We start from the raw sequence: 24,525 nt of genomic DNA, 5'->3' as shown, positions 1-24,525 counted from the left end.
GTGTTGCTGCTGCTCCTGTTTTCTCTGTTGTCAGTATTCATTAGTTTTCCTTGATATTTCTGTTGGAATTTATATTTCTTTTTCTTCAACGACTTCTGCTCTGCATGCATTCTCTTGACATTTTGACTGTCTCAGCACAAAAAAAAAAGTATCTTGAAGTGGTTGTTGCATCAGTTTTCATTTCTTAAATTGTCACATAAGTGAGCAGTATTACAGGTAATTTGCTCCTGCATGTATTTTCTACTCTACCACTGAACTATTCCATCATCAGGCTAGTCCCCTGACATGGAGAACATAATTCTACTTGTAAGCTAACAGAAAAAGATAAACTGGATTGAATCTATGGGAAATGACCCTGGAATGGAAAAGGTAAAACAAAAATTCTTTCTTTTAAGGTTACACAGTGATCAGCACTCATATTTGTAAATTTAGAGACACAAAAACACACGTGTTGAACAGATTTTATTAATTACCAATAAAATAAAACTTGACGTTTTGATCCCTGTATAGAGGTCATCATTGGAAGAATACAAGTGTATACGGAACCAAGCTACATGCTCATGCCCTGTATACCGGTAAACTAAATCTGCGTAGATAGTTAATCCTTTTCCCTAGCCTGACCTCTAGTGATTAAAAAAAAATTATATATATATAATTAAAAAATAAATAAAAATAACTACAATAAACTGCTAAAGTCCTAATGTATTAATATTCTTCTGGATAGTTCTGATTGTTATAATATGATTTCTTTCAATTGTTGTTAAATGTTACAAACACTTCACCAGGTTGTCTTCTTGTAGTGGGATTTTTCTATGGCTAGTTTAGTTTGTAGATGGGTCCTCCACATTCTTGAAATTTGAAATGGTTAGGCCATCATTTTTGTTGAGATTTGGGTTGTGTTTGAACATTTCACATGACTCTTTAAATTTTCTCTCAAACCAGGTTTTGGTGAAGTGTAGGGACATGGTATTTTTCCAATCAATTCTGTGGTATGTTTGGAATGCGTGGTCAGAAAGGCCGGTTTTTCCAAAATGAAGGTATTTAATGTCGTTTGTGTTCGTCTTGCCTGATTGGGATAGTTCGCCCTGTTTTCCCTATTTATGGTATGTTGCATGTGCATTGTATTTTGTATACCCCTGGGTGGGCTAGGTGTGGATGAGGATCCTTAGAAGAACTGAGTAGGTGTCTTAACTTATTTGGGGGTTTAAAGGTGGTTTTAATGTTGTATTTGCGAAGTGTTCTATTTTTTCAGAAATGCCTCTAACATAAGGAATGGCAATAGCATTCTTGAAACCTTTTTTGTTCTTACTGGTATCTTTATGGAGGATCTTATGAATAGTTTTTTTACTGTATGCCGGCCCTCTTTGCCCACGTACTCCGCTCCAGATATTCAGTGTGGCAAACCAATTTTTACCTTCAAAAAGAAGGTACAGCCATGGGCTCACCACTTTCTCACCCAATAGCTAACTTTTATATGGAAGACTGAGCAACGTGCTCTAGAGACAGCATGTCTAAAGCCCAAAATTTGGCTCAGATACGACGATATTTTTGCCATTTGCCCCACGGCCGTGAAGCTCTAAATACTTTCCTTAGCCACCTAAACAAACAACAAACGTATCCAATTCACCATTGAAATGGGAAAAAAAAAACTCTTCCTTTCCTAGACACACGTCTTCCCTCTGGCTGTCTCTCCTTCTCAGTTTACTGAGAACCTACAAACACAGGCCAATACGTATACACAAAAATTCTTACCACCACCCAACACAAAAACTAGGTGTCATAAGCACCCTTAAACAGAGCCCTAACTATTTGTTCTAATGAACAGGCTCTAAACCAGGAATACAAGATCATCAACCAAACATTTATCAAAAATGGATACAGTAAAAAAACTATTCATAAGATCCTCCATAAAGACCAGTAAGAACAAAAAAGTTTTCAAGAATGCTATTGCCATTCCTTATGTTAGAGGCATTTCTGAAAAAATAGAATACTTCGCAAATACAACATTAAAACCACTTTAAACCCCCAAATAAGTTAAGACACCTACTCAGTTCTTCAAAAGATCCTCTTCCACACCTAGCCCACCCAGGGGTATACAAAATACAATGCACATGCAACATACCATACATAGGGGAAACAGGGCGAACTATCCCAATCAGACAACATGAACACAAACGACATTAAATACCTCCATTTTGGAAAAACCGGCCTTTCTGACCATGCACTCCAAACATACCACAGAACTGATTGGAAAAATACCAAGTCCCTACACTGCACCAAAACCTGGTTTGAGAGAAAATTTAAAGTCATGTGAAATGCTCAAACACAACCCAAATCTGAACAAAAATGATGGCCTAACGATTTCAAGAATGTGGAGGACCCATCTACAACCTAAACTAGCTATAGAAAAATCCCACTACAAGAAGACAACCTGGTGAAGTGTTTTCTTTCAGTTGCTAATGAATATTACAATCATATTATAACAATCAGAACTATCCAGAAGAATATTAATACATGATGACTTTAGCAGTTTATTGTAGTATATATATATATATATATATATATATATATATATATATATATATATATATATATTTTTTTTTTTTTTTTTTTTTTATCACTAGGGAAAAGGATTAGCTAACTACGTAGATTTAGTTTACCGGTATACAGGAACCAAGCTACACTCCAAACAGGAATGTAGCTTGGTTCCGTATACACTTGTATTCTTCCGATGATGACCTCGATACAGGGGTCGAAACATCAAGTTTTATTTTATTAGTAATTAATAAAATAATCTGTTCAACACGTGTTTTTGTGTCCCTAAATTTACAAATATAAGTAAAACAAAAATGGAAACTACAAAATATAATTCATATAGCAAACTGGAATATAAGAGGAATAGCATAAAAAGAAATAGAATTAGACCAACTATTAAATGAAAGAAATTTTAAAATAGCAGTAATCACTGAAACAAAAAAGAAATTAAAAGGAACTATGAGAATCGAAAATATTAATGTGATATACAGTGGAGTAGAGACCAAAGAGCACAAGCAGGAGTCATGATTTGGATTCATAACTCCCTTTCAAAACAGTTAAAAACATAAATTATGGAATGAAAGAATAATAGAAGCTAGAATAAAAATAGATAGATGCTATTTAACAATAATTGGTTTATATGCCCCAGAAGAAGGAAGAGAACAGGATAATATTGATTTTTATAATCAGTTACAAAACATACATAATAAAATAAATAAAAATGATTACATAATTTTAGCAGGAGACTTAAATGTAAGAATTGGAAATACAATAATTAATAATAATAATATAGGAATACATGGAGAACACTCTCTAAACAGCAATGGTAAAAAATCTATTGACTTTGTAGTTTACAATAACCTAAAAATAATGAATTCCTTCTATAAACATAAAGACATATATAAATATGCTTGGGCAGCAAGAGGATGGAAATCAATATTAGATTACTTTATATTAAATGAAAAGACAAAAATTTTCACTAGATGTTAGAGTTCACAGAAGATATGAAATAAGCAGGGACCACTTCCTTGTTAAAATAAAATTAAGATTACCACCTAAATGGCTACAAGTAACAAGAACAGAAAGAAAAATTGAAACATTTGTTTATAAAACTAGCCTATTGAATGGCACAAGTGTACAATGGCTATATGAACAAAGAATTAACCAATATCTAGATAAAATAAAACAAAATGAAGAAATAGAATGGCTTAATATAAAAAACGATACTAAATGCAGCAGCAAATGAAAGACCAAAAAATTCAATGAAAGGAAAAAACTGAAGATCTGGGATGATACAATCAAATAATCAAAAAAAAAAAAAAAAAAAAGCCTATCACAAATGGTTAAGCAGTAAAAGATTAGAAGATGAAATAGAATATAAGAATAAAAGCCATAGCGAAAAAGAGAAAGTCAAAGACAATCATGGAACAAATCTGTTTCTAATTTAGAACACGATTTATATAAAATAAGACCCAATGTATATAAGATTTCGAAACACTTAAATGCAGATACCAAAGAAAACAAAATAAAACGCCGAATTGAAATTAGAAGAATTGTGGACAGACAAATATTTTAAAAAAGACAACTCGCAAACAATTAATGAAAATGAAAAAACTAAAGAATTAGAAATTAGCCTGAAAGAAACAAGAAACGGAAAATCATCTGGAGAAGATAAGTTAGGTTCAGAACTATATAAATACGCAGGAACAAGATACAAAGAAAGATTCATATTTTTAAATAAAAATTTATTCAACTGGTATCCCATCCCCCCAATAGAATGGAAAAGAGCAATTGTGATTCCTATATTTAAAAAAAGGTAATAGAGATGACCCTAAAAACTATAGATGTATCAGTATACTAAATTCCTGTTACAAAATATATAGCAGAATCTTAAATAGCAAACTAATGAAATATTCCAAAAACTTTATTTTAGAAGTAAAGAATGGATTTAGAAAAGGACGGTCACATATAGACCTGGCCTTTTGCCTAAAATTAACAATAGAGAAAAGAAGAGAATATAATTTAGAAACACATATTGCATATATTGACTTTGAAAAATGCACTTGACAAAGTTAAAAGAAACATTATTTAACATATTAAAAGAAAGACAAATACCAAATAATATCCTAAAAGCTATCACAAGTATATATGAAAATAATCAAATACAAATAAGATTAAATCACGAGCATATACAAGAGAGATAAACCAAGGGGTCCGACAGGGATGTCCTCTCTCAGCAACTCTTTTTAATATCTACTTAAATGAAATAATAAAATGGAATAAAAATTTACATCAAGGAATTAAACTTTCTCCTAAAGTAAACTTAAACACTCTCCTCTTAGCTGATGACCAAATAATAATTACAAATTCTGAAGATAACTTGCAGAAAGCCATTTTAGATCTAAATGAGATAGCCAAAGATTATGGTATAATATGAACAGAAAAATCAAAAACTATGGCCTTTAAAGGACAAGATCCAGCAAGAACTAAAATAGTAATAGATAACAAGATCTTAGAACAGGTGAATTCATTTAACTACCTAGGATGTATGATCACATATGAAAAAGATATAAACCTAAAAATTGCAAAATATTTAAAAATAACAACAGGTGTAATTAACTATATTTAAACCAAACCTAGTTCAAAAACAAACCAGACTAAAAGTCTACAATACATTAGCCCTACCAGTCTATGTATGGAAGCGAAATCTGGACAATAAAACAAAAAGACAAAGATTAATAACAGCAGAAATGAAGTTTGAGAAAAACTGCAAAGTATACTCTATTCGATCACAAAACAAAAGAAACAAAGAAATTATGAAAGAATTAAACCAAGAACCAGTAATAGAAAAAAATAACCATAAATGGATGGAACATGTTCAAAGAATGAAAACATGAAAGATTATTAAAACAAGCCATTAGGGAAAAGAAAACCATGATGTCCTCTTAAACAGTGTCTTCTAAGGCCATGCTAGGCCTAAATCCGTGATGATGTATTTTCTATAATTTAATATTGGCTATTTTGTTGAAACAGACAAAATTTGCTATTTTTTTAAATTATCATTCAAATTGTCCTTTGATGCTTGAAACCATTTCCTTAGCTGTATCATGTCAAGTTGCTTCCAGTAATATCAATCATGAAACAGTTAAGTCATGTGGTTTTGTTGATTCAATTTATCAAAAGAGAAGCAGCTTACATAAGTTATGCCCAACTTCAAATGCTAACAAAACTCAGTCCTATCTAAAGTCTAGCATCACTAACTTTCAATAATACTCAAATATCCAAACATGACCAGATCTCCCTCTTCTTGGACTGAAATTGATTTACACCTGCAGCCTTTCACATGGCACAAACATTCCAAACTTCTACAGCCACAAAAAACTGCTTTCTCACTCATGCCACTGTTCCTCACCTGGAGAACTGCTAACACTATTAATCCCAAATCTACCCCTCATATGGTGGTGGTGGCGGCAAGGTTTTTTCCTCCTCACAGAAACCGTTTTTTCATACTGCAAAACAGAGCTTAGAAAATGCACAATTAATAGACAATACACTGAGTCATAGCCCAAGTTGCTTCAGCCATAAATCCAAATCAACAATCTGCTCACATGTTTTTCTTTTCAAACTTTTCTGGCTGCAGCAGAAGCTCACTGGCCCCACATATCCCATTTTTTACCAATGGTTGCATTTTACCACCAGATGCGAGCCTTCTTATGCAGTCTAAGTGCAAAATTGTGGAAGAGCTGCATAAATACATAATCAATATTTTTGTGGAAATCCAAGTGAAGAAAATTAGGATAAGAATGGGATATTCTTTGAATTATATCAAACTGAGGCACTCAAATTGTTTATTCAAGGATGTATAAAAATGTGAACAATATATATTAATGCAAAGAATGGCACTGCTTTCAGACACCAGGAAACATTTCAGGTTCAAAGCTGGTGGAACTAGAAATCCATTCAAATTTTCCCCCTGAAAAAGTTCCTCAGCAACATGTCTGAAGCTATTTCTATCAAGGTGTCTATCTCTTTAGTGGTTTTATGTACCTCCTCTACATAAGAATTTCTCAAATCCTGGCTTTATAAACATTTCGTAAATTGCTCATGTAAGCCTCAGAAGCCATTCAAAGTCATTAAATCAGAGTTGTGAAACCCAATCTTTATTGCCAAATAGTTTGTCATAGTTGTGCAAATTACTCTTACTTATCATGATCATCATTGATGGTGACATTATTGTCAGAGTCACCATCATTGATGGTGACTCTGACAATGAAAGTCATGCATGAATTCAGAGGTAGAATACTTTCATTGTCAGAGATTGAATTACAAAACTAGATCAAAATCTAAGAAACAAAAGACATCTACAACAAACCCTTAAATCAAAGCTTTCTCTCTAACCTTTAACCCAATCCCCAGTATAGCTTTTGTTTTGCCTAATTCTGCATTAAAAAAAAAAATCAGCTAACGCCTTTTTATTCCTGTATACAGGAGTAGGCGAGGCCATTTAGCCCTATCTAACTTTTGGAGACTGAGTGGGCAGTTCAATCTCCACTGGTACCCAATCAGAGACAGATGGCCCAAGGCTATCACTAATTAAGCGGTACGCAGTGAAGAGAGACGGCTCAAATGTGCCGCCATCTCGTGGTCCCTAACCCTAACACAATATATTTAATGTCTGAAATAATGTGGGTTCTATGGTTGATTTTCTTGAGTTTACAGGACGAAAAACCCGAGTTTCCGGGAGGAAAAACCTGCTTGCCGGTGCCAGAGATCGACTAACTCGGGAACCGGTCGAAAAAAGGCTTAGAAAAATTTCCTCTAGTCGCCGACTAGACTCGAAACCAAGTCTTCCTTCGTGCGGCCAAGCGCGGCGGTGTGCAAACGCCACATCCGCTGAGCTACACAGGCTCAGCGGATGTGGAAATATAAATTCTGCATTAAAATAATTTAATCACAATTTAGCATTGAAATGTTTATTAGTTTAAGCAATCCTATCTGTGCACAGTAGTCAATGTGGCTGAATCATAGCCTCATAAAAGATGAAAATTACTGTTTACAATATTTCAAAACAGACAGTAATTCTTCATTGAGTGGAAGGAATTCAACAAGATTTGACATTTAGGATTGCTTAAAAACCAATAATCATGTCAATGCTAAATTACAAATTATATTAATGCAGAATTAGGCAAAACAAAAGTTGTAGTAATAATAAACATTGTCAGTTTAAGAGAATTATAAAAAAATCTAAAATAATCAAGCATTTACCATCCTATCCTTAATCTATGTATATTTCTGATGTAGATGTTAAGTACAATGAAGTGAAATTCAATGCTACATCTATCTAAAAAGGTTAAAACATTCTAAAAAGATAAAGGTCATTCAAAAAAAAGGAAAATTAGTTCTTAAACCATAATAGAAAATGATATTAGATTTTCAAGGCAATGCGAAATAACTAGATATTTAAGTATGCAATAATCAAGGGGGGGGAATTATGGCAATTTTGCCTATTTTTCTTTAGGAGTACCTCTTTTATGATGTCAAAAAAACTGGAAAAATTCTGAAATTTAAAATACTGTTTTAACAGGCAATAGATTTATTCTTTTACATTTAAGATCACATACAGATCATAACTAGCAAACTCACAGAATACTGGTCTATAAATAACAATACTTTATTTATACAGGCATCCCATGGAATCTAGACTCATCATGGGAGAACCACACTATCCCTTAACACAATACCTATCATACATCTCATTTAACTTATTCACTGTTGGGGCACTCGCAACCACCTCCGGCAATCCATTCTACTCATTAAATAAAGGAATTTTAGTCTACACTCTTAGACAACTACCAACTGCGATCCTTTATTTTCCTCCTGCTCCCATGTATTGAAAAATTTCTTTTGTGTTAATCTTATACAATCTCTTTACTAACTTATAAGTTTCTATCATATCCCTTCTCTGTCCGCCAACTAAACTTTGCAACCCATACACTCAATCTATTCTCTCAGGGAATATTCCAGACCTGTCACCAGCTAGGTCACTTATCTCTAAATCCTCTCTACCACTTCCCAGATCTGTGCACAGTAGTCAATATGTGGCTGAATCATAGCCTTATAAAGTGGAATAACCTCCATTATCTTTACCTGAGAATGTGTTCAACATCCAAGTAATCCTCCTCCACCTCATGCAATATATGTCCTCTGAATTTCAGATCGCTATCCACCATCACCCCCAATATCCCTAGCCTCAATTTCCTGTAAATCATCTAGTACCATCAATATGATACAAAGTATATAATCCTTTCATCCCTTACAATTTATAGCACGAACAATCATTGTCCTCTGCCCATACTGCCAATTTAAAATCTTCTGTAACCTATTTACATCACCCTTTATCAACTATTGCCCTCCTTAGTTTTGCATCAGTAATCAACTGACCCCCCCCCTCAAATCTGCTGCTATATTATTAATGTACAAATTAAAGAGTAGCAGTCCTAGTACAGAGCACTGTAACACTCCACTAATTACCCTCATTTGCCTTGATTCCACTCCACCCTCTTATGTCTGATTAGCCACACCCCCATCCACAAACCTCATTTGCTCCAACTTATGTTGTATTAAACCTAAGGCAGGACCTCCCTTTTACAAAGCCATGCTGCCCCTTAGAGTATCATATTCCTATTCACGAATTTTTTCTAATACTTGAACCACTGCTTCAGAGATACTAATTGGTCTAATTTGCTACCTCTGTCTTAGGGCCAAATTTTATATAATGGAACTATCTTGCCCTCCTTCCACTTTCTTGGAACCTTGCCAGAGCTGAGCCTTAGATTAAACAACTTCATCAGAAGCACTGCTAGTTCAGTTGCATTCTTATGGCACACAAGCTGACACCATCCAGACCCACTGCTGATTTGCAATATCTTTCAATACACTGAGTACTTCCAGTTCATCTATCTCAATTCTCATGTCAGTAAGTGCAAAATCACCATCTGGAGGATATAGCCTTGCAAAGTGATCACTTAGTAACTGAACTATTTCTTCTGCTTCTGTCACTTTCCTACCATCAGCACTGAGTAAATTATATATCTTTATAAAATTAACACAGTGCTTCATAATAAGGAGTACATTTTTGACATGGAATATCAAATTATCAGTGAATGGGATGAATCTTCAGAATGCTGTTAATGGAGAGGGTGTTAAGGACTTTATATGTTGACAGTTGAATGAATCTCCCATGATGAGACTGTCAACTCTATGGAGGGTGTAATAATAATTCTCTTGCTCGCTACATGGATTTACTTTGGCCTGCTTAGCAAATTTTCTCTCAAAATCTGATTTAGCCTTCCTTACCATACTTGTTACCCTTCTTACATGCTGATCACCTTTTTGTTTTTGCAGCTCTTGCTTTACACTGCTACTCATTCACTTAGTCTACTGTTTATCCACCTGACCCTGAGTATGAGCTCTGATACAGCCTTGCTCAAACAATCCCTGACCACTTCCCATGCACTAATGATATTCCATGTAGCTTCTTATGCCATGGCACTGCTCCAAGTTGCCTCCTAAGTTTGCCATAATTGTCAGCTTTGTAGTTCCACATAAGCCTTTCTTGACTGAAAACTCCACATGTTGAGCAATCTCCCAGGACAAGACTACATCACTTTTCCCATTTGGAGGTCAAGTTGCTACTGTAGTTTTATAGATCTTCTGATGCTATTATCAGATCCAACACTCTCAAACTCTCTTGCCCCTTCCATCATGTGCCGATTCACGTAATTATCCCTCAGTAACTGTATAAATTGCATTTCAATTTTGCCATATGCCCTTTCCTCCATCAAATCATAGTTGAAGTTTCACATTATAATTGCTCAGACTGCACTCATTATGCTCATCTGCTGGACTCTTAGGTCAATAACAGCAACCAACAATATATTTTGTCCTATTGGCCTGTATCTCACAAGACAGCCTCAAATGAACCATTTCCATCTGATCTACTAACTTCTATTTCTGTTGGTTGAAGTTCTTCAACCATCATCAACAAAACCCTATTTCTCCCGTCTTCCATGGAAATACAATATCTATTACATTCTATCCTTTTAACTACATTCTCTGACAACTGGGTCTCGCTGATGGCATAATGTTTTGGTAAAGTTGCATGGACCATTGCCAAAAACTCTTCTCCATTATTTCTGATACTTCAGGCATTCATAATGTGGAAAACTGCACCCAGTTCTTCACAATCATTTCTGCATCCACTGTTACTTGTCCCAAGAGTGGCTAGACAAGCTCTATTGCTTTCCTCCCCTCCCAATCTCTAGTTTCCCTGGTTTTGCACTTACAATCTCTCACTGAACAATTTCTCCAAGCATCTAACTGCAAAACCAAGTGTGGTCCAAGCATATACAGGTCCTGTCATCTAACTCCACACATCTATAAACTACATGCCATTCCTCATCTAGTGGATCATACTGGAAAATCCACATCTCATCACATGTGATGAGACGTGGATTTTAGGAGGAATGCATGCCATTCCTCCTACACAATCTTCTCACTGACAATCATAGCCCTTCTCAATTCCGTCATATCATACCGAGGTATAAGTAGTAAAATGGTGTATCACCATTTTACTCTTTGCATATATGATGGACGATAGATGGCATTGATGGTGGCGTCGTAGTTGGAGAACTGAGTAGTGGTGGAGAGGATGAGATGTATTTAGCGAAGTAGAGTAGTGTGCCCTCCCACGATGAGTCGTTGGATTACCTGGAGGTAATCCAAGGACTTATCGTGTCCTCTCAGCTTGGCCAGAATCTCAAGGTAATGTTTGTTAACTGTCTGACTCTCTGATACTGATTCAACCATTACCATGCCATTGATATAAAAAAAAAATTTTTTTAAAAAAATGATCAGCATTGCCTTCAGTTTTAACTTGCTCATTCTTGCTTTTTTCATTCTCCGTTACGTGGGAATTTTCCAGTGCATCTATTGTCTTTGTTTCTGGATTGTACTGGAAAATCCGAGATTAATGTGCTGATAGAGTTTAACATTAGACATTATTCCAGCAAAGCGACTTCACACGTGTTTCTTTTATAACTGCCTACAGACTAACTACGAGTAACAGCAAACAATGCTCATCTCGACTGCTTCTAGAACCTTCAAGGTTATTCACGCCGCAAGCACATCCTACTGCTATGAGCAAATGATTCAGTGCACCTTCTCGTTTTTTTAATAGTCACACCTCGTACACCAATGACATCATGTGCACATTTAGGTTCGGTGTGCTGTTGTGTGGCTTATGCAAGCTGCACTACAAAGTTCAAGTCTATTTGACCGTACGATTGCATTTTTATTGATGTTTGAAAAAATAAAGGTTGAAATAGCCAGTTTTACTTATTTATACACAAGTTCCAATCTTCTATGACTAATGATACAATCTGTGAAAGCTCTGGAAGAAAACAGGACATTCAGTATATCATCAGCACTATTTTCCAGTGTAAATATGGGCAAAACAGTTATATTTATAGAAAATTATAATACTTCGTGTATATCAGTGTCCAAAACATATTAGTTTACACTTCACATATGCAAAACAGATGAAACTCAGAAAACAAAAACAGCAATCCATAACTAATGACAATGTTCAATTGAATTGGGTGACAACCCCAATCACCACAGTCTGATTTCTGGGTGCTATTGTCTTGGCACACACACACACCTTGCCTCACTTTAAACCATAGGAAAGCTAAGAATTTGACTTGCTGCACCGTATGTACATCTGTTCAAAGGGCAACTTTGAACGTTTGCTCAAGGCTCAAAAGTGTCCATGTTTGAAACTACACACTGGGCTATTAACATTAAATGCAATGTTTGCAGGTCAAAGAGTCCTCTTCATGAAAAATTAGTATATTGTGTTTAATTTAAGGAATCGCACAAAGCCAGGAAACACTTAGGGGCGTCATTAACAGGAATAAATGCAAAAACATAATAATCAGTGATATTGCTATTCCGTGGGTGTGCACTGCACACCTAGAATGAACACACACACTCACATACACATAACCTAGTTGTGAAGATACTTCATATATAAAGCATTATCCTATCTTTTAGTGTTACACAGTGATCAGCATTCATTTTTGCAATTATGTATTCTACAACCGTGTTAAAATAACTTTTTATTATCCAGATGTTTCGATCTTCACATCAAGATCATCACCTGGAGCATACATAAATATACACGACGAGCTGCATTACATTTCAAACCGTAAGCTAGAGAAACAATGATTTGATCACATGCTACTCACTGGCATGACCTCTAGTGAGAAAAAAAAATTACAACATGAATAAACACATTCTTTCTTATAGATTTTTTCTTTAATAGTGATGTCCTATTTTTTAGTATTGAAGTTATTTTATTTTAGATTTAGGATCCTGGATTTTCTACAGTCCTGTTTATAGTTGTTCTTAGAGAGGAAGGATTTGTGGGACAAATATATGCCTTCCATAGGTATGGGATTTTTAGACCATCATTATTGTTTAGATTGTGGGTGGTTGATAATGATCTCAAGCTTCCTTAAATTTGCATTCATACCATGTTTTGGTGTGATGTAGACATCTAGTGCTTTTCCAGTCAATTCTATGTAAGGTGTCCAAGGTCATGATCAGAAATGCCAGCTTCACATAATCATTATATTTGATATGTCGTTTATGTTCTTTTTGTCTGATCTGAATTGTGCATCCTGTTTCTCCTATGCAAGATATGTTGCAGTAAATACGGTATACTCCAGGGTGGGTCTTTGGATGAGTTGAGTAAGCTTTTTAATTTTGCAGGAGGTTTAAAGGTGAGCTTTGAGGTTGTATTTTTATAATACTCTGTATATTTTGTCTGATGCCCCTTTAATGTAGGGAATTTTACTGTAGTCTGGTTTGTCTTTGTTTATCGAGGGCTTGCAGAAATTTTTGTTAATAGTGTTTTGGTTGTATCCATTTTTTTTTTGAAAAGTATTGCTGATCACTTTAAATTCATTTTTCAGTGCCTGTTCACTGGAGCTGATCTTCAGAGCCATGTTTTTTTAGGATATTGATGACACTTAGTTTTTGTGTTGAGTGGTGGTAGGAGTTATATATTAGTATAACTATTAGCGTGTGTGTATATATACACACATACATAGTGGTGTATATATTAGCCAGTATGTGTCAGTTTCCAGTAAACAGTGAAGGATTGCCCGAGGGAAGACATGTGAATCTAGAAACGGCAGTGTGTTATGTTTTTCAATCTCAATTGTGAACTGTATACGTTTGCGTTGCTCGTTTAGGTGGCTAAGGAATGTGTTGTCTGGCGGCCATGAGACCAGATTACGAAAACATCGTCAACGTATCTAAGCCAGACTTTGGATTTTAAAGGGGAGGAATCTAAAGCAAGTTGTTCAAAATGTTCCATATAAAAGTTGGCAATTGGGGGGGGGGTATGGCAAGCCCATGGCCGTGCCTTCTTTTTGCATGTAGCAAGCGTTTTGCCACACAAAATAACCAAAACGTAATACATGTGCTAAGAGTGCCGTGATATCTGAAGGAAATTTGTTCTGTAAAAGAATTGTGTCATTGATTGGGACATTCATAAAGAGAGCAGAGACGTCAAAACTGACTAACAGATCATCTTTTTCTAATGTAATGTCTTTGATGATGTTTATGAAGTGTCTGTTTTTGATATAAGAGGGGGGAATGTTGCTGCTAATTTTTTGGCTAAGTGATAAGTCGGGCTATCAATCCCTTCGACTATAGGCCTTAGCGGTGCATTTTCTTTGTGAATTTTCAGTAGCCTGTAAATTCTCGGGGGACGAGCGTAGCGTGGAAATAGTTTTTTTGACCGTATCTTCGGGCCATGTGGTAATTGACTTAAGTAGATTCTCAGTTTTCTTTTTTATTCTATTAGTTGGGTTATAGTTAACTGATTGGTATGTGTTATTGTCCGAGACCAGCAGATTCATTTTTTCCACATAATTGGTTCGGTTTAAGATAACTGTGGCACTTCCTTTATCTGCTCTGGTTATTAAGATGTCCGGATTTTACTTTCATGATTTTATTGTAGTTAATTTGTGTTGAGTTAGGTTGCTTGTTATTGTTTTGTTACAATTTAAAATGTTTGCGGTTTCTAAACATGTTTTCTGCTATGTTATTTGGGATGAATCTTAGGCCTCTTTCATTATTACAAATAAATTCAAGTTTGTTTATCGATTTGGGTGCTATTGCATAATTTAAACCTTTGTTAAGTATCAAGATTTCATCTTTGTTTAAAGCATGGTTGGATAGGTTAACTATATTACTGTTACCTGTAGGAGATGGGTGGCTCCTGTTTTTCTTGCTTCTGGTTGGTTTGTATGGCAAAATGCTTTCTACCTACAAAATGAAGGCACAGCAATGGGCTCGTCATTATCCCCCCCCCCCCCGATTGCCAACTTTTATATGGAACATTTTGAACAACTTGCTTTAGGTTCCTCCCCTTTAAAACCTAAAGTCTGGCTTAGATACGTTGATATTTTTGCGATCTGGTCTCATGGCTGCCAGACACTAAATACAATCTTAACCACCTAAACAAGCAACAAAAAACGTATACAGTTAACAACTGAGAATGAAAAAAAAATAACATATTGCCGTTTCTAGATACGCTTGTCGCACTTCTTCCCTCGGGCAATTTTTCCTTCACTGTTTACCGGAAACCGACACATACTGGCCAATATATGCACAAACTCCTACCACCACCCAACACAAAAGCTAAGTATCATCAATATCCTAAAAACAGAGCTCTGAAGATCTGCTCCAGTGAAGAGGCACTGAAAAACGAATTTAAAGTGATCAGCAATACTTTTCAAAAAAAAAAAAAAAAAATGGATACAGCCAAAACACTATTAACAAAATTCTCTACAAGACCTCAATAAAAAAAAACAAAGACAAACCAGACTATAGTAAAACTATAACAATTCCGTACATTAAAAGGGACATCAGACAAAAACAGTACTACAAAAATACAACCTCAACGCCACCTTTAAACCTCCTGCAAAATTAAAAAGCTTACTCAACTCATCCAAAGACCCACTCCCTCTGCTGGCCCACCCTGGAGTATACTGTATTTACTGCACCTGCAACATACCATACATAGGAGAAACAGGACGCACAATTCCGATCAGACAAAAACATAAACGACATCAAATAATAATTATGGTGAAGCTGACCTTTCTGATCATGCCCTGAACACCTTACATTGACTGGAAAAGCACTAGATGTCTACATCACACCAAAACATGATATGAATGCAAATTTAAGGAAGCTTGTGACATCATTATCAACCACCCCAATCCAAAACAATAATGGTCTAAAAATCCCATACATATGGAAGGCATATATTCGTCCCACGAATCCTTCCTCTCTAAGAACTATAAACAGGACTGTAGAAAATCCAGGATCCTAAATCTAAAATAACTTTAATACTAAAAAATAGGACATCACTGTTAAAGAAAAAAAATCAATAAGAAAGAATGTTTATTCATGTTGTAATTTATCATTTTCTTTAAATCAAAAATAACTGTAATAATAGAAATAGGACATCACTGTCACTGGAAAGAAAACCATCTATAAGCAAGAATGGAATGTTTATTCATGTAATCATAAATTAAATCTAGCTTGATGTAATTTTTTCCCCCCTTCTTCACTACAGATGATCAAATCATTGTTTTTCTAGCTTACAGTTTGAAATGTAAATGCAGCTCGTGTATATTTATGTATGCTCCCGATGATGATCTAGATATCTAGATCGAAATGTCGGGATAATAAAAAGAGTTATTTCAACACTGTTGTAGATCCATAATTTCAAAAATTAATATATAAAGCATTCTTATGTGGTAATAGATTAGACAACTCTACATGTTATAAGTAAAATTAACCATGTGTTCTTTGTCTTACTTCATACTTGTGAGAGACATCCATGACACTAGTTAATTCACTCAAGGAAAAAAAAAAAAAAATTTTTCAAACCTCATTACAGTAAAAAAAAACATCCAATTCACTTCATCCCAACAAAGTTAATAACACAATTTGATAGCACTAAGTGTATTCAAAAAACTTTTCTTTCTTTTGCACAAATAAGAATTCACTTATAGAGAAACTGACACTTTTCAGTTGATAACTGGTTAATGCTAACTGTCTACCAGTTACTTAATAACATACTAATGGTTGCTAACATGTTAAAGGAGATATGTACTGAAGTATATCTCCTTAAACATTCTAATCTATAAATGTGGAAAATGTGACTGGAATTGCAAGTCCACCATATCAGATGAATCTCATGATCTAACACAACATTCAATGTTCATTATTAATTACCTAAAATTAATATATTTAATAAAAGAGATAGATTTTTTTTTAAACGCACTTTGTAAAATGCAGTCTATACAATCCTTGTTGCATGTAATTTTTCATACGACTTTGAATGCATTGCTATAAACTCAAAGTAAATTTATAACCACTGCAAGCGGACTAATTTAAGATGTTACTATTTCATAGCATATTCAATGAGAGATTATAAAAAACAAAATGCACAGTCAGGAGTGGTTTTGAGTCTTGAAGATAGACATTCATAACTTATTAATACAAAACTACTAATAGACGTTGGAACAAAATATCTGATACACACCTATTAGAACTCACTTTCTGGTATACAATAATCAAGTTCTGAAAGGTCCCAGGAGGTTTAAGGATTTTATTTATCTCTTTCATTTACTGAAAATTGTATAATAGCCTGTCACTACAAAAGCTATAGTGGGCAAAAGGATAACATACACACTTTCTAAGCAACACTGTGGGATTTGAATCCTACTACAGGCATGCATTTTGAGTCAGGTGATAAATTTCACCAGGTGCGAGATCACCCTCCCCAACTTACAGGCATGTCCGAGTGGTTTGAAAGTTACATTAGTCAAGCTAGAGTTTACATATCTAACCACACAGCCCACAGCTGCTGTACTATAGGTTTACAAACTTTCATAGATAGGATCCAGATAACAACATACATCCAAGTTTATAACCATAATGTTGCATAATATATATAAAAAATATTTGCATAGTAAACAAGTCACAACGAAGACCATAACAATATTATTCAGTTAAGTTTAATTATAAATATCTGTCATTTATTCAGGAACTATCATCTATGCCAAATTCTTTGAAAGAGCTTTATGAATAGTGATATAGTATGCCCACGCTTAAGAGATATTCGCTTGGAGACTTGCCAAGAATAGTCGATTCATGCTGAAGGGGAGAAAGAAATGAAGGACGTACGAACTGATTGCCAACATGCGAAATCACATGCTTCATAGGTAAAATTTTCCAACTGCTATACAAACAACATAGTTAACTACAATGATCATAAAAGAGAAGTTAATTTTCTGACATGTAATAATAAACAACTCATCTGCAATATGGATTGATTACCCTATTATCGGAATGGATTCTCCTGTTGACATGCGCAGAAGTGTCGAAGGGTCTCGAATCTGTGGGCATACTATACTTTGCAAAAAATTCAACATGTCAAAAGTTACAGCATGGTTTATTCATATTTAGCTTGCAGCTGTAGACAATTTAATTTCATATATCATTCAACCAAATCAAAATCTAAACTATAGATTTTAATACAGATCCTAATTATCATTAAATTTCATCTAATCAATGTGAATCTTTAATTTTGAATCATTTTGCATTAAAAACAACTTGATTAAAATTGAACTATAAGGACATTGTAAGTACATCTACATAACAGCAGGCCTGGTTAACAAACTTTCCAACCAACAGGCTCTGGGTTAAAATCCCATTATAGATATTTATGTGTCTATTTTTAAGGGTCATGATTAATTTCATCAGATGGAGGCCTGAAGTGGCCTAAAAACTCCTGTCCGAGTTGGGTTCCAGATTATCTAAAGAAATCTCCCACTCAGGGAGATTTCTTTCAGGTTTGCAGTCTTGTGGGTCAGACAAATTTATTCTACCAGAGTAGTTACTGCACTATATAATTTTGAAATGTTTAGCTGCTGCAAACAATCTGAATGAAATAAAAATTGAAGCAGCATGTTTTTGAAAAAATTTCCAAATGCCAATAAAAACTATTCAGCCCATGTCTAGAAATAACTTGCACCTGGATGAATGGACAAAACATTTTCAAACAGTAATAACAAATGAGCTTACTGTGAATGTTTAAAAGACAAAAATAGAGTGTTATTTATTTTTTATGCTTTTTAAAGACTCGCAAAAAAGAAAAGATTGTGGACCACCAGGTACAGATACAGTGGCTTTCATTTGCTTTGTAATTACAAGCAATGATTTAAGTTACATTTTGATGCATTTTCTGATGTAAGGGCCTGAATCCTAAGTCTCAGAAATATAAAATACAAATTTGGATTTCAAATTAACTTGGGGAAAAATAAATAAATAAAATAACAATAATACACCATTCCTTTGGGTCTGGAAGAAACCCAAAGGAAGGGCATATTATTAGAGATCCAGGTGGTGTGACTGCTAGAAGCGTGAATAATGATAATCGTGTTGCTTGTTGGAGCTAGGCATCCTGCAATGCATTTACTGATTCAATGGAGGAGTGCTGTTTAATAAGAAAGCAGGAATAAAGTTAACTTTCACAATTTGCATAACAAACTATTATTCAAACCTGATATCATACATTCTGCACAAAGGACTCACATGGTTAAAAAATATTTCTGACATTTCCTCTCTAAAATATTTGTAAATTTCATCCATGAACAGTTTGTAAAACTGTATTATGTATTAATATGCTCAGGCAAATTACACAATTTTTGGAACCATTGTTCTAGAAAAGTATTTTCAAACCACTTTTGAAGTGTCCAGAAATCAGAACAACAGTTTCACATACTAGACAATGAAAATTACTACTTAAAGACATTCATAAATATTGATGCCCAAAGTGGGATTCAAAGTTGCAACCCACTAATCAGAGTAGTACTATCCAGTTGTCCTGTCTAGTGTCGTTTCCATCCAGGAGGTTTACTATCATGGATCTCCGAGATTAATAACGTGCAGTAGAAAGATAAGATAGCAAGGCTTTAATCTCTTGCACCTCACAGGGCTGATTTGTCTGCTTTGAGAGACAAAAACCCTCTACTTCCTTATGAGACTAACTCATTTGACTGAAAAACACATGATAAAGGTTCCTCTCATCACAGACAAGATTCAAACCCAGGTCTTTCCAAAAACTCATCTATGCCAAGTTATGGAGGATCACTATCCAGTTAACCTACATTAAATAATATTTAATATGTATGTAAACATGCACATATCCATCAGAAATAGAAATATTTAGAAGTTGTATAATAATATTCATCACTGCTCTTGCATATTTGCACAAAATACAGGTTCAAATATCTTTTATTCTGCTGCAAAATTTCCTTTCCTTATCTCACCAAGATCAGGATTTAGGTTCTGTAAATATATTCTAAGAAGTGTTCCATGGCCAACTAACTAATTCTGAACAATCCTACTACTTGTTTGCAAGGAGCTTTATTTAATATTTATGCCTATAGCCAGTGGTGAGCTATGGAAATTTTAACAAAGGGCTCATATCGTCGAGCAAAAAAAAAAGCAGTATTTCACACAAAAATGTTTATTAATACAGCTTGTGTACAAATGCCAATCAAAACGTATGAGAGGACAATCAACCTATAAAGGCTATCATTTTTAAACAAATATTTCATGATCTAAACACGAAATATTTGCACACAATCTGTGTTAATTTATCTTACATAAGAAAAACATTTTAACTATAAAAATATAATAAGAATAAAATTTTATAATTGCACATATGAAATAGTCTGCATTTTTTATAAAAACAAAATAAGTTTCTTTTGCCTGCAATAGAAGTTTTACGAAAAAAATCTATAAATAATAAATATTATCTAAACACAGTAATATTGAAATACCAATCAAGGGGTATTATTTTACAGTCCTATTTATTTATGTGATTACCAAAAGTGAATTCTTATTTGTAAAATGGTAGTAACGTTAAATTTTATTTAATAAAATCACTTTGTTAGGTTAGCATATGAGTTTTTCGCTTAATATATTTCAAAAAATTATGTTTGTTTGTTTGTTTGTTTTTTTTTGAAAAAATAAAGTAAACAAGAAGAACAAGGGGGCTCTCAAATTTGAGAAAAATTAACAAGGGGCTCAGGCAAGCCCCTTATAGCTCACCACTGCCTATAGCACAATTCAAAAACTGCTTGTGGTGCAACTTCACTGAGAAAAACTACTGTTTTGATTTACAGCCAAAACAATTATGGCTATAAAGCCAGTGTGTATCATGTCTATAAATGTTCTGGCTTTCAAGATGAAAAACCCTGCCACATCCATGAGACTGGCTACCTCACTTTCAGATAAAAAAATCCTCAAAAAAGGTTCTTGATATCTCAGACAGGATTTGCTTATAAAGGCACAATATATATTTTGAGAATGAAAAACTGGCAAGTAATGCAATATTTGATTAATATACACACACACACACACACACACACACACACACACAGAGGTTTAGCTTCATTATACAAGTAGCTCAGATGTGAATATATTTCACGTAAAAAACTTTTGGGAAAAGGATTAAAACCAAGTATATAAAATTTCTTTGTTTCTTTCTCTCTCTCTCTCACACACACACACACAGTATAAAACAATAGAATAAATAAAGCCTTTTATAAGGATACAGTAATGAGAAAACAGTTCCAATTAATGCTATAAGTTTCAGTAACTAGATAGTGATATTTGTGATGATGTAGAACTGTCTGGCTCATTCAAACTGCTTAAATTATTTTAATGTAATATTAAAGCGTTTGCAAGATGAAGTTAAGTATTTGTATATATGCAGATCTTTCCAGAAGACTGCCTACCAACTGCAGCTCCAGTACATACTGTCTTGGGAAACTATAAAATTTTTAAAGTGTCAAAATCAAGAGCAAATTATTTTTCATAATGCAATGAATTGACGTTTTACAAGATACAGAATGAATATTTGTACTTCATTAATATATTAGTATTTCATTGTGGGATACATGTAAATATGCATTCATTTACAAATTCATCTGATAATTAACTTGATCAGCTAGCTGAGCACAATGTGAACATCCAATGTCTCTGGTGATATTAGATCAGGACAGCTCAATGAAAGCAGGAAGTATCACATTTATTTGATCTCCAGAGCAAACATGTAGGAATTGCTGACTATCTTGCATTTATCCTCTCCACAGTACTAAATGCAATATAAGTTCATAAGCATTTGTGGATGGGAGTGACTTATAATAAAACGGGCATGAACTACAAAAGTCAGTTATAAGTTCACATGATGATCTCTCAGGATTATTACTGTTACATTCAAAAATAACTGAAGAAATAATATGCAAGCAAAAAACTGACCATAATAATTTTTTTGTTAACGCTTTTAGTAGATATATCCGAGTTATCGACCAAGTAAAAATAAACATGCTCAACATTATTATTTCTATAAAACGTATATCGCAATGAGATGATTACAACGTTGAAATCATATTTAGACGCATTAAGAACTTATATGAATTAACTTTGCATTGATAACCTAAAAAGCAAGTTAATATTCTATAAGATTTTATGTTAAATACCAAAAATATACTTTTTGAACTTTTTGTATGTTGGTCTATTATCAAGGAGAAAAGTTTTATTTTTAATCCATAAATTTTTAATCTAAAAATGGCACATTGTAATCCAGGTACCATTGCACCTATACCGGAAGGGGGTTCTTTCCTCCCACGCGCACGGACACTCACACCTCACATACCTTTGATCAGAAGCATGCGGTACTTTTCTTTTAATGCGATTTAAAACGTTAAAGGACTTCGGTATATAAAATGTTTTAGATAACCAAATTTGCACCAGCTTTGAATGCTTAATTGAAAACACTATTGACATTCGAATATACTTAAATAGAAATATCGGTTATTTTACAACATACTAAAAACACAGAAGACAGTAACACAGAGTTATTTTTACTATAACGTCTCCTTATCAGCAAAGAATTTTACTTAATACCACTGATTGTTCCCAATAAAGTATCATTTTGCAATGCAACAGTAAAGAGGGGGGAAAAGTGTTACATTATATCTTTAGTAGTAACGCTATGTTAAGCATACATAACGGCAATGCATTACTAGAAATGTAATAATACAATAAAAAGAAGTCCAACACATTTTCGACCACACATGCCGGCCACTGACCACGCCGACATTCAGATTCGGCGCCATTTTGAACAAACGAAAGCTTCTTCCCTTTTCAGTATTAAAACAAAAGTATTTGTTTCAAGTGATTGAAAGGAATTGTCACCAACACAAGCTGTTCAATACTTGAGTTAATTCATATCGTCATCACCACTACAAAATACTTACCATTTAAAGTTTCGATGGCCTTTTCAGCTGAAGCTTGATCAGGACAGTCCACAAAAGCGTACCCACCTTTCTTCACAAGTATAGCCTTAGGAATGATGCCGGATTGGTCATGAAGTAACTCTCGCAAAGTTCCTTCATTGACGTCTGATGGTAAGTTTCCGAAATACAGCTTATTCGTGTTCGTCATATTTACACGTCTTCAACAGCAATCGTCCAAAAAAAAACACGACTAGGGGGAGGAAGTACAATAACTGTGGGGATGAAACTAAAACGACACAAACGGTAACAGCCAAAAGCAACCGCCCTCCTTTTCGGAGTGGTCCAAAATGTGGTTCCCACGTGTTCATTAACCAAGTCACGTGATTGCTTTCTTTCCCGCCTCAGTGTCACACATGCGCGATGTGTAAACACTGTTTATAATTTTTATGATAATCGTATTTAAAATCCTAATGATTACAAGGCAAGGAAGTGTATTTTGTGACAACAGCATGAAGCTTCTTTTCGTATTTTATTATTTCTGCACAATATAACCTTATGCATAAAGCAAATTAAAATGAACGAATAGACGTGAGCCTTGTAAAATAATTGCATGCAAGCAGCCAATTAGCAACTAGTAACTTCGTCAATCGTTGACTCAGCCACTCACAGAAAGAAGCCTCAATGGCGCTAATGCTTCTGTAAGAAAACGAATTAGCATGGATGCTGTCGGCACCAATTTCTAGATATAAAAATATTTATAATGACAAAGAGATAAATAACACCAGAATACGCAGATGATAAGAGTTCTTTGTAAGAATGCCGTATATCATTATTTAATACTGTGTTGTGCTCTCATTCTCTCAACTTTCTTTGTTGTGAAAAAATGATCGATTTCATTAGGTATCTGCAAGCAAAAAAAATTATATATAAAACAATATAAGAAAGAAAACGTAAGAAATAATCTTTCATGGGAAGCTAACTTTTTTGATACGTTCATTACTGTTTTAAAAGTGGATTCAGAAATCGTAACCAGTAATCTGAACACCGTCCCTGTATTCACAGAAATTAAAAGACTGATGGATATGGATGCGAAGGCGCATTTTACTCGTTCTCCTATAGAGGGCTTTTAAATCACTATGTAACATTAGTTAAGAATAATGCAATTACAAAACCCAGTGAAAGAAATCATGTGCAAAATATTGATTAAATGAATTCGTCACTTCAGAAGATAAGTATTTTAATTATTATTTTCTAATTTATTTTAACTTAAAAATTAAGTATAAATTAAATGGATGAGTAACATCATGCATGAACTGAAAGAAAGAAAAAATAAAAGTTTGTGATGGAAATTTCAAGAGGAAGGAGATCAATGAACTCAGGAATAGTATAAAACACAGACCAGAAGTGCGATTACTATCGTGAGAAAGGCAAAAGCAAAGTTTGTGAAGAAATTGCGTGAGCGTGCCAAGGGTATTCCGAAAGGGATATTTCATTGAGGGGCAAGTAAAAGGAGATGATTTAGGTAGAATAA

At 34.2% G+C, this 24,525-nt stretch overlaps 1 protein-coding gene across 8 annotated transcripts in view; it reads right to left on the bottom strand.

Moving 5' to 3' along the window:
• Imp (IGF-II mRNA-binding protein) overlaps positions 1-24,525 on the bottom strand; it is a 414,462-nt gene that overhangs the window by 272,400 nt on the left and 117,537 nt on the right. For 2 of the 8 annotated variants that reach the window (XM_090397752.1, XM_090397801.1), the window contains exon 1: positions 23,016-23,415. The exons of 2 other annotated variants lie outside the window; for them this stretch is intronic. In XM_090397752.1, coding sequence (XP_090253878.1) covers positions 23,016-23,202 — 187 coding nt within the window. In that variant the 5' untranslated portion in view covers positions 23,203-23,415. Of the gene's footprint in view, positions 1-23,015; positions 23,416-24,525 lie in introns of those variants that run through there. 4 more of the 8 variants (XM_090397742.1, XM_090397761.1, XM_090397769.1 and 1 more) reach the window with 2 other exon arrangements.

This window comes from Typopeltis vanoorti, chromosome 1, assembly GCF_054136105.1.
Source record: "Typopeltis vanoorti isolate ZY-2024b chromosome 1, IOZ_Tvanoo_1.0, whole genome shotgun sequence".
Classification (NCBI taxonomy): Eukaryota; Metazoa; Arthropoda; class Arachnida; order Uropygi; family Thelyphonidae; genus Typopeltis; species Typopeltis vanoorti.
Note: the sequence above shows the minus strand (reverse complement) of the source record. Positions and strands in the feature narration are given on the sequence as shown.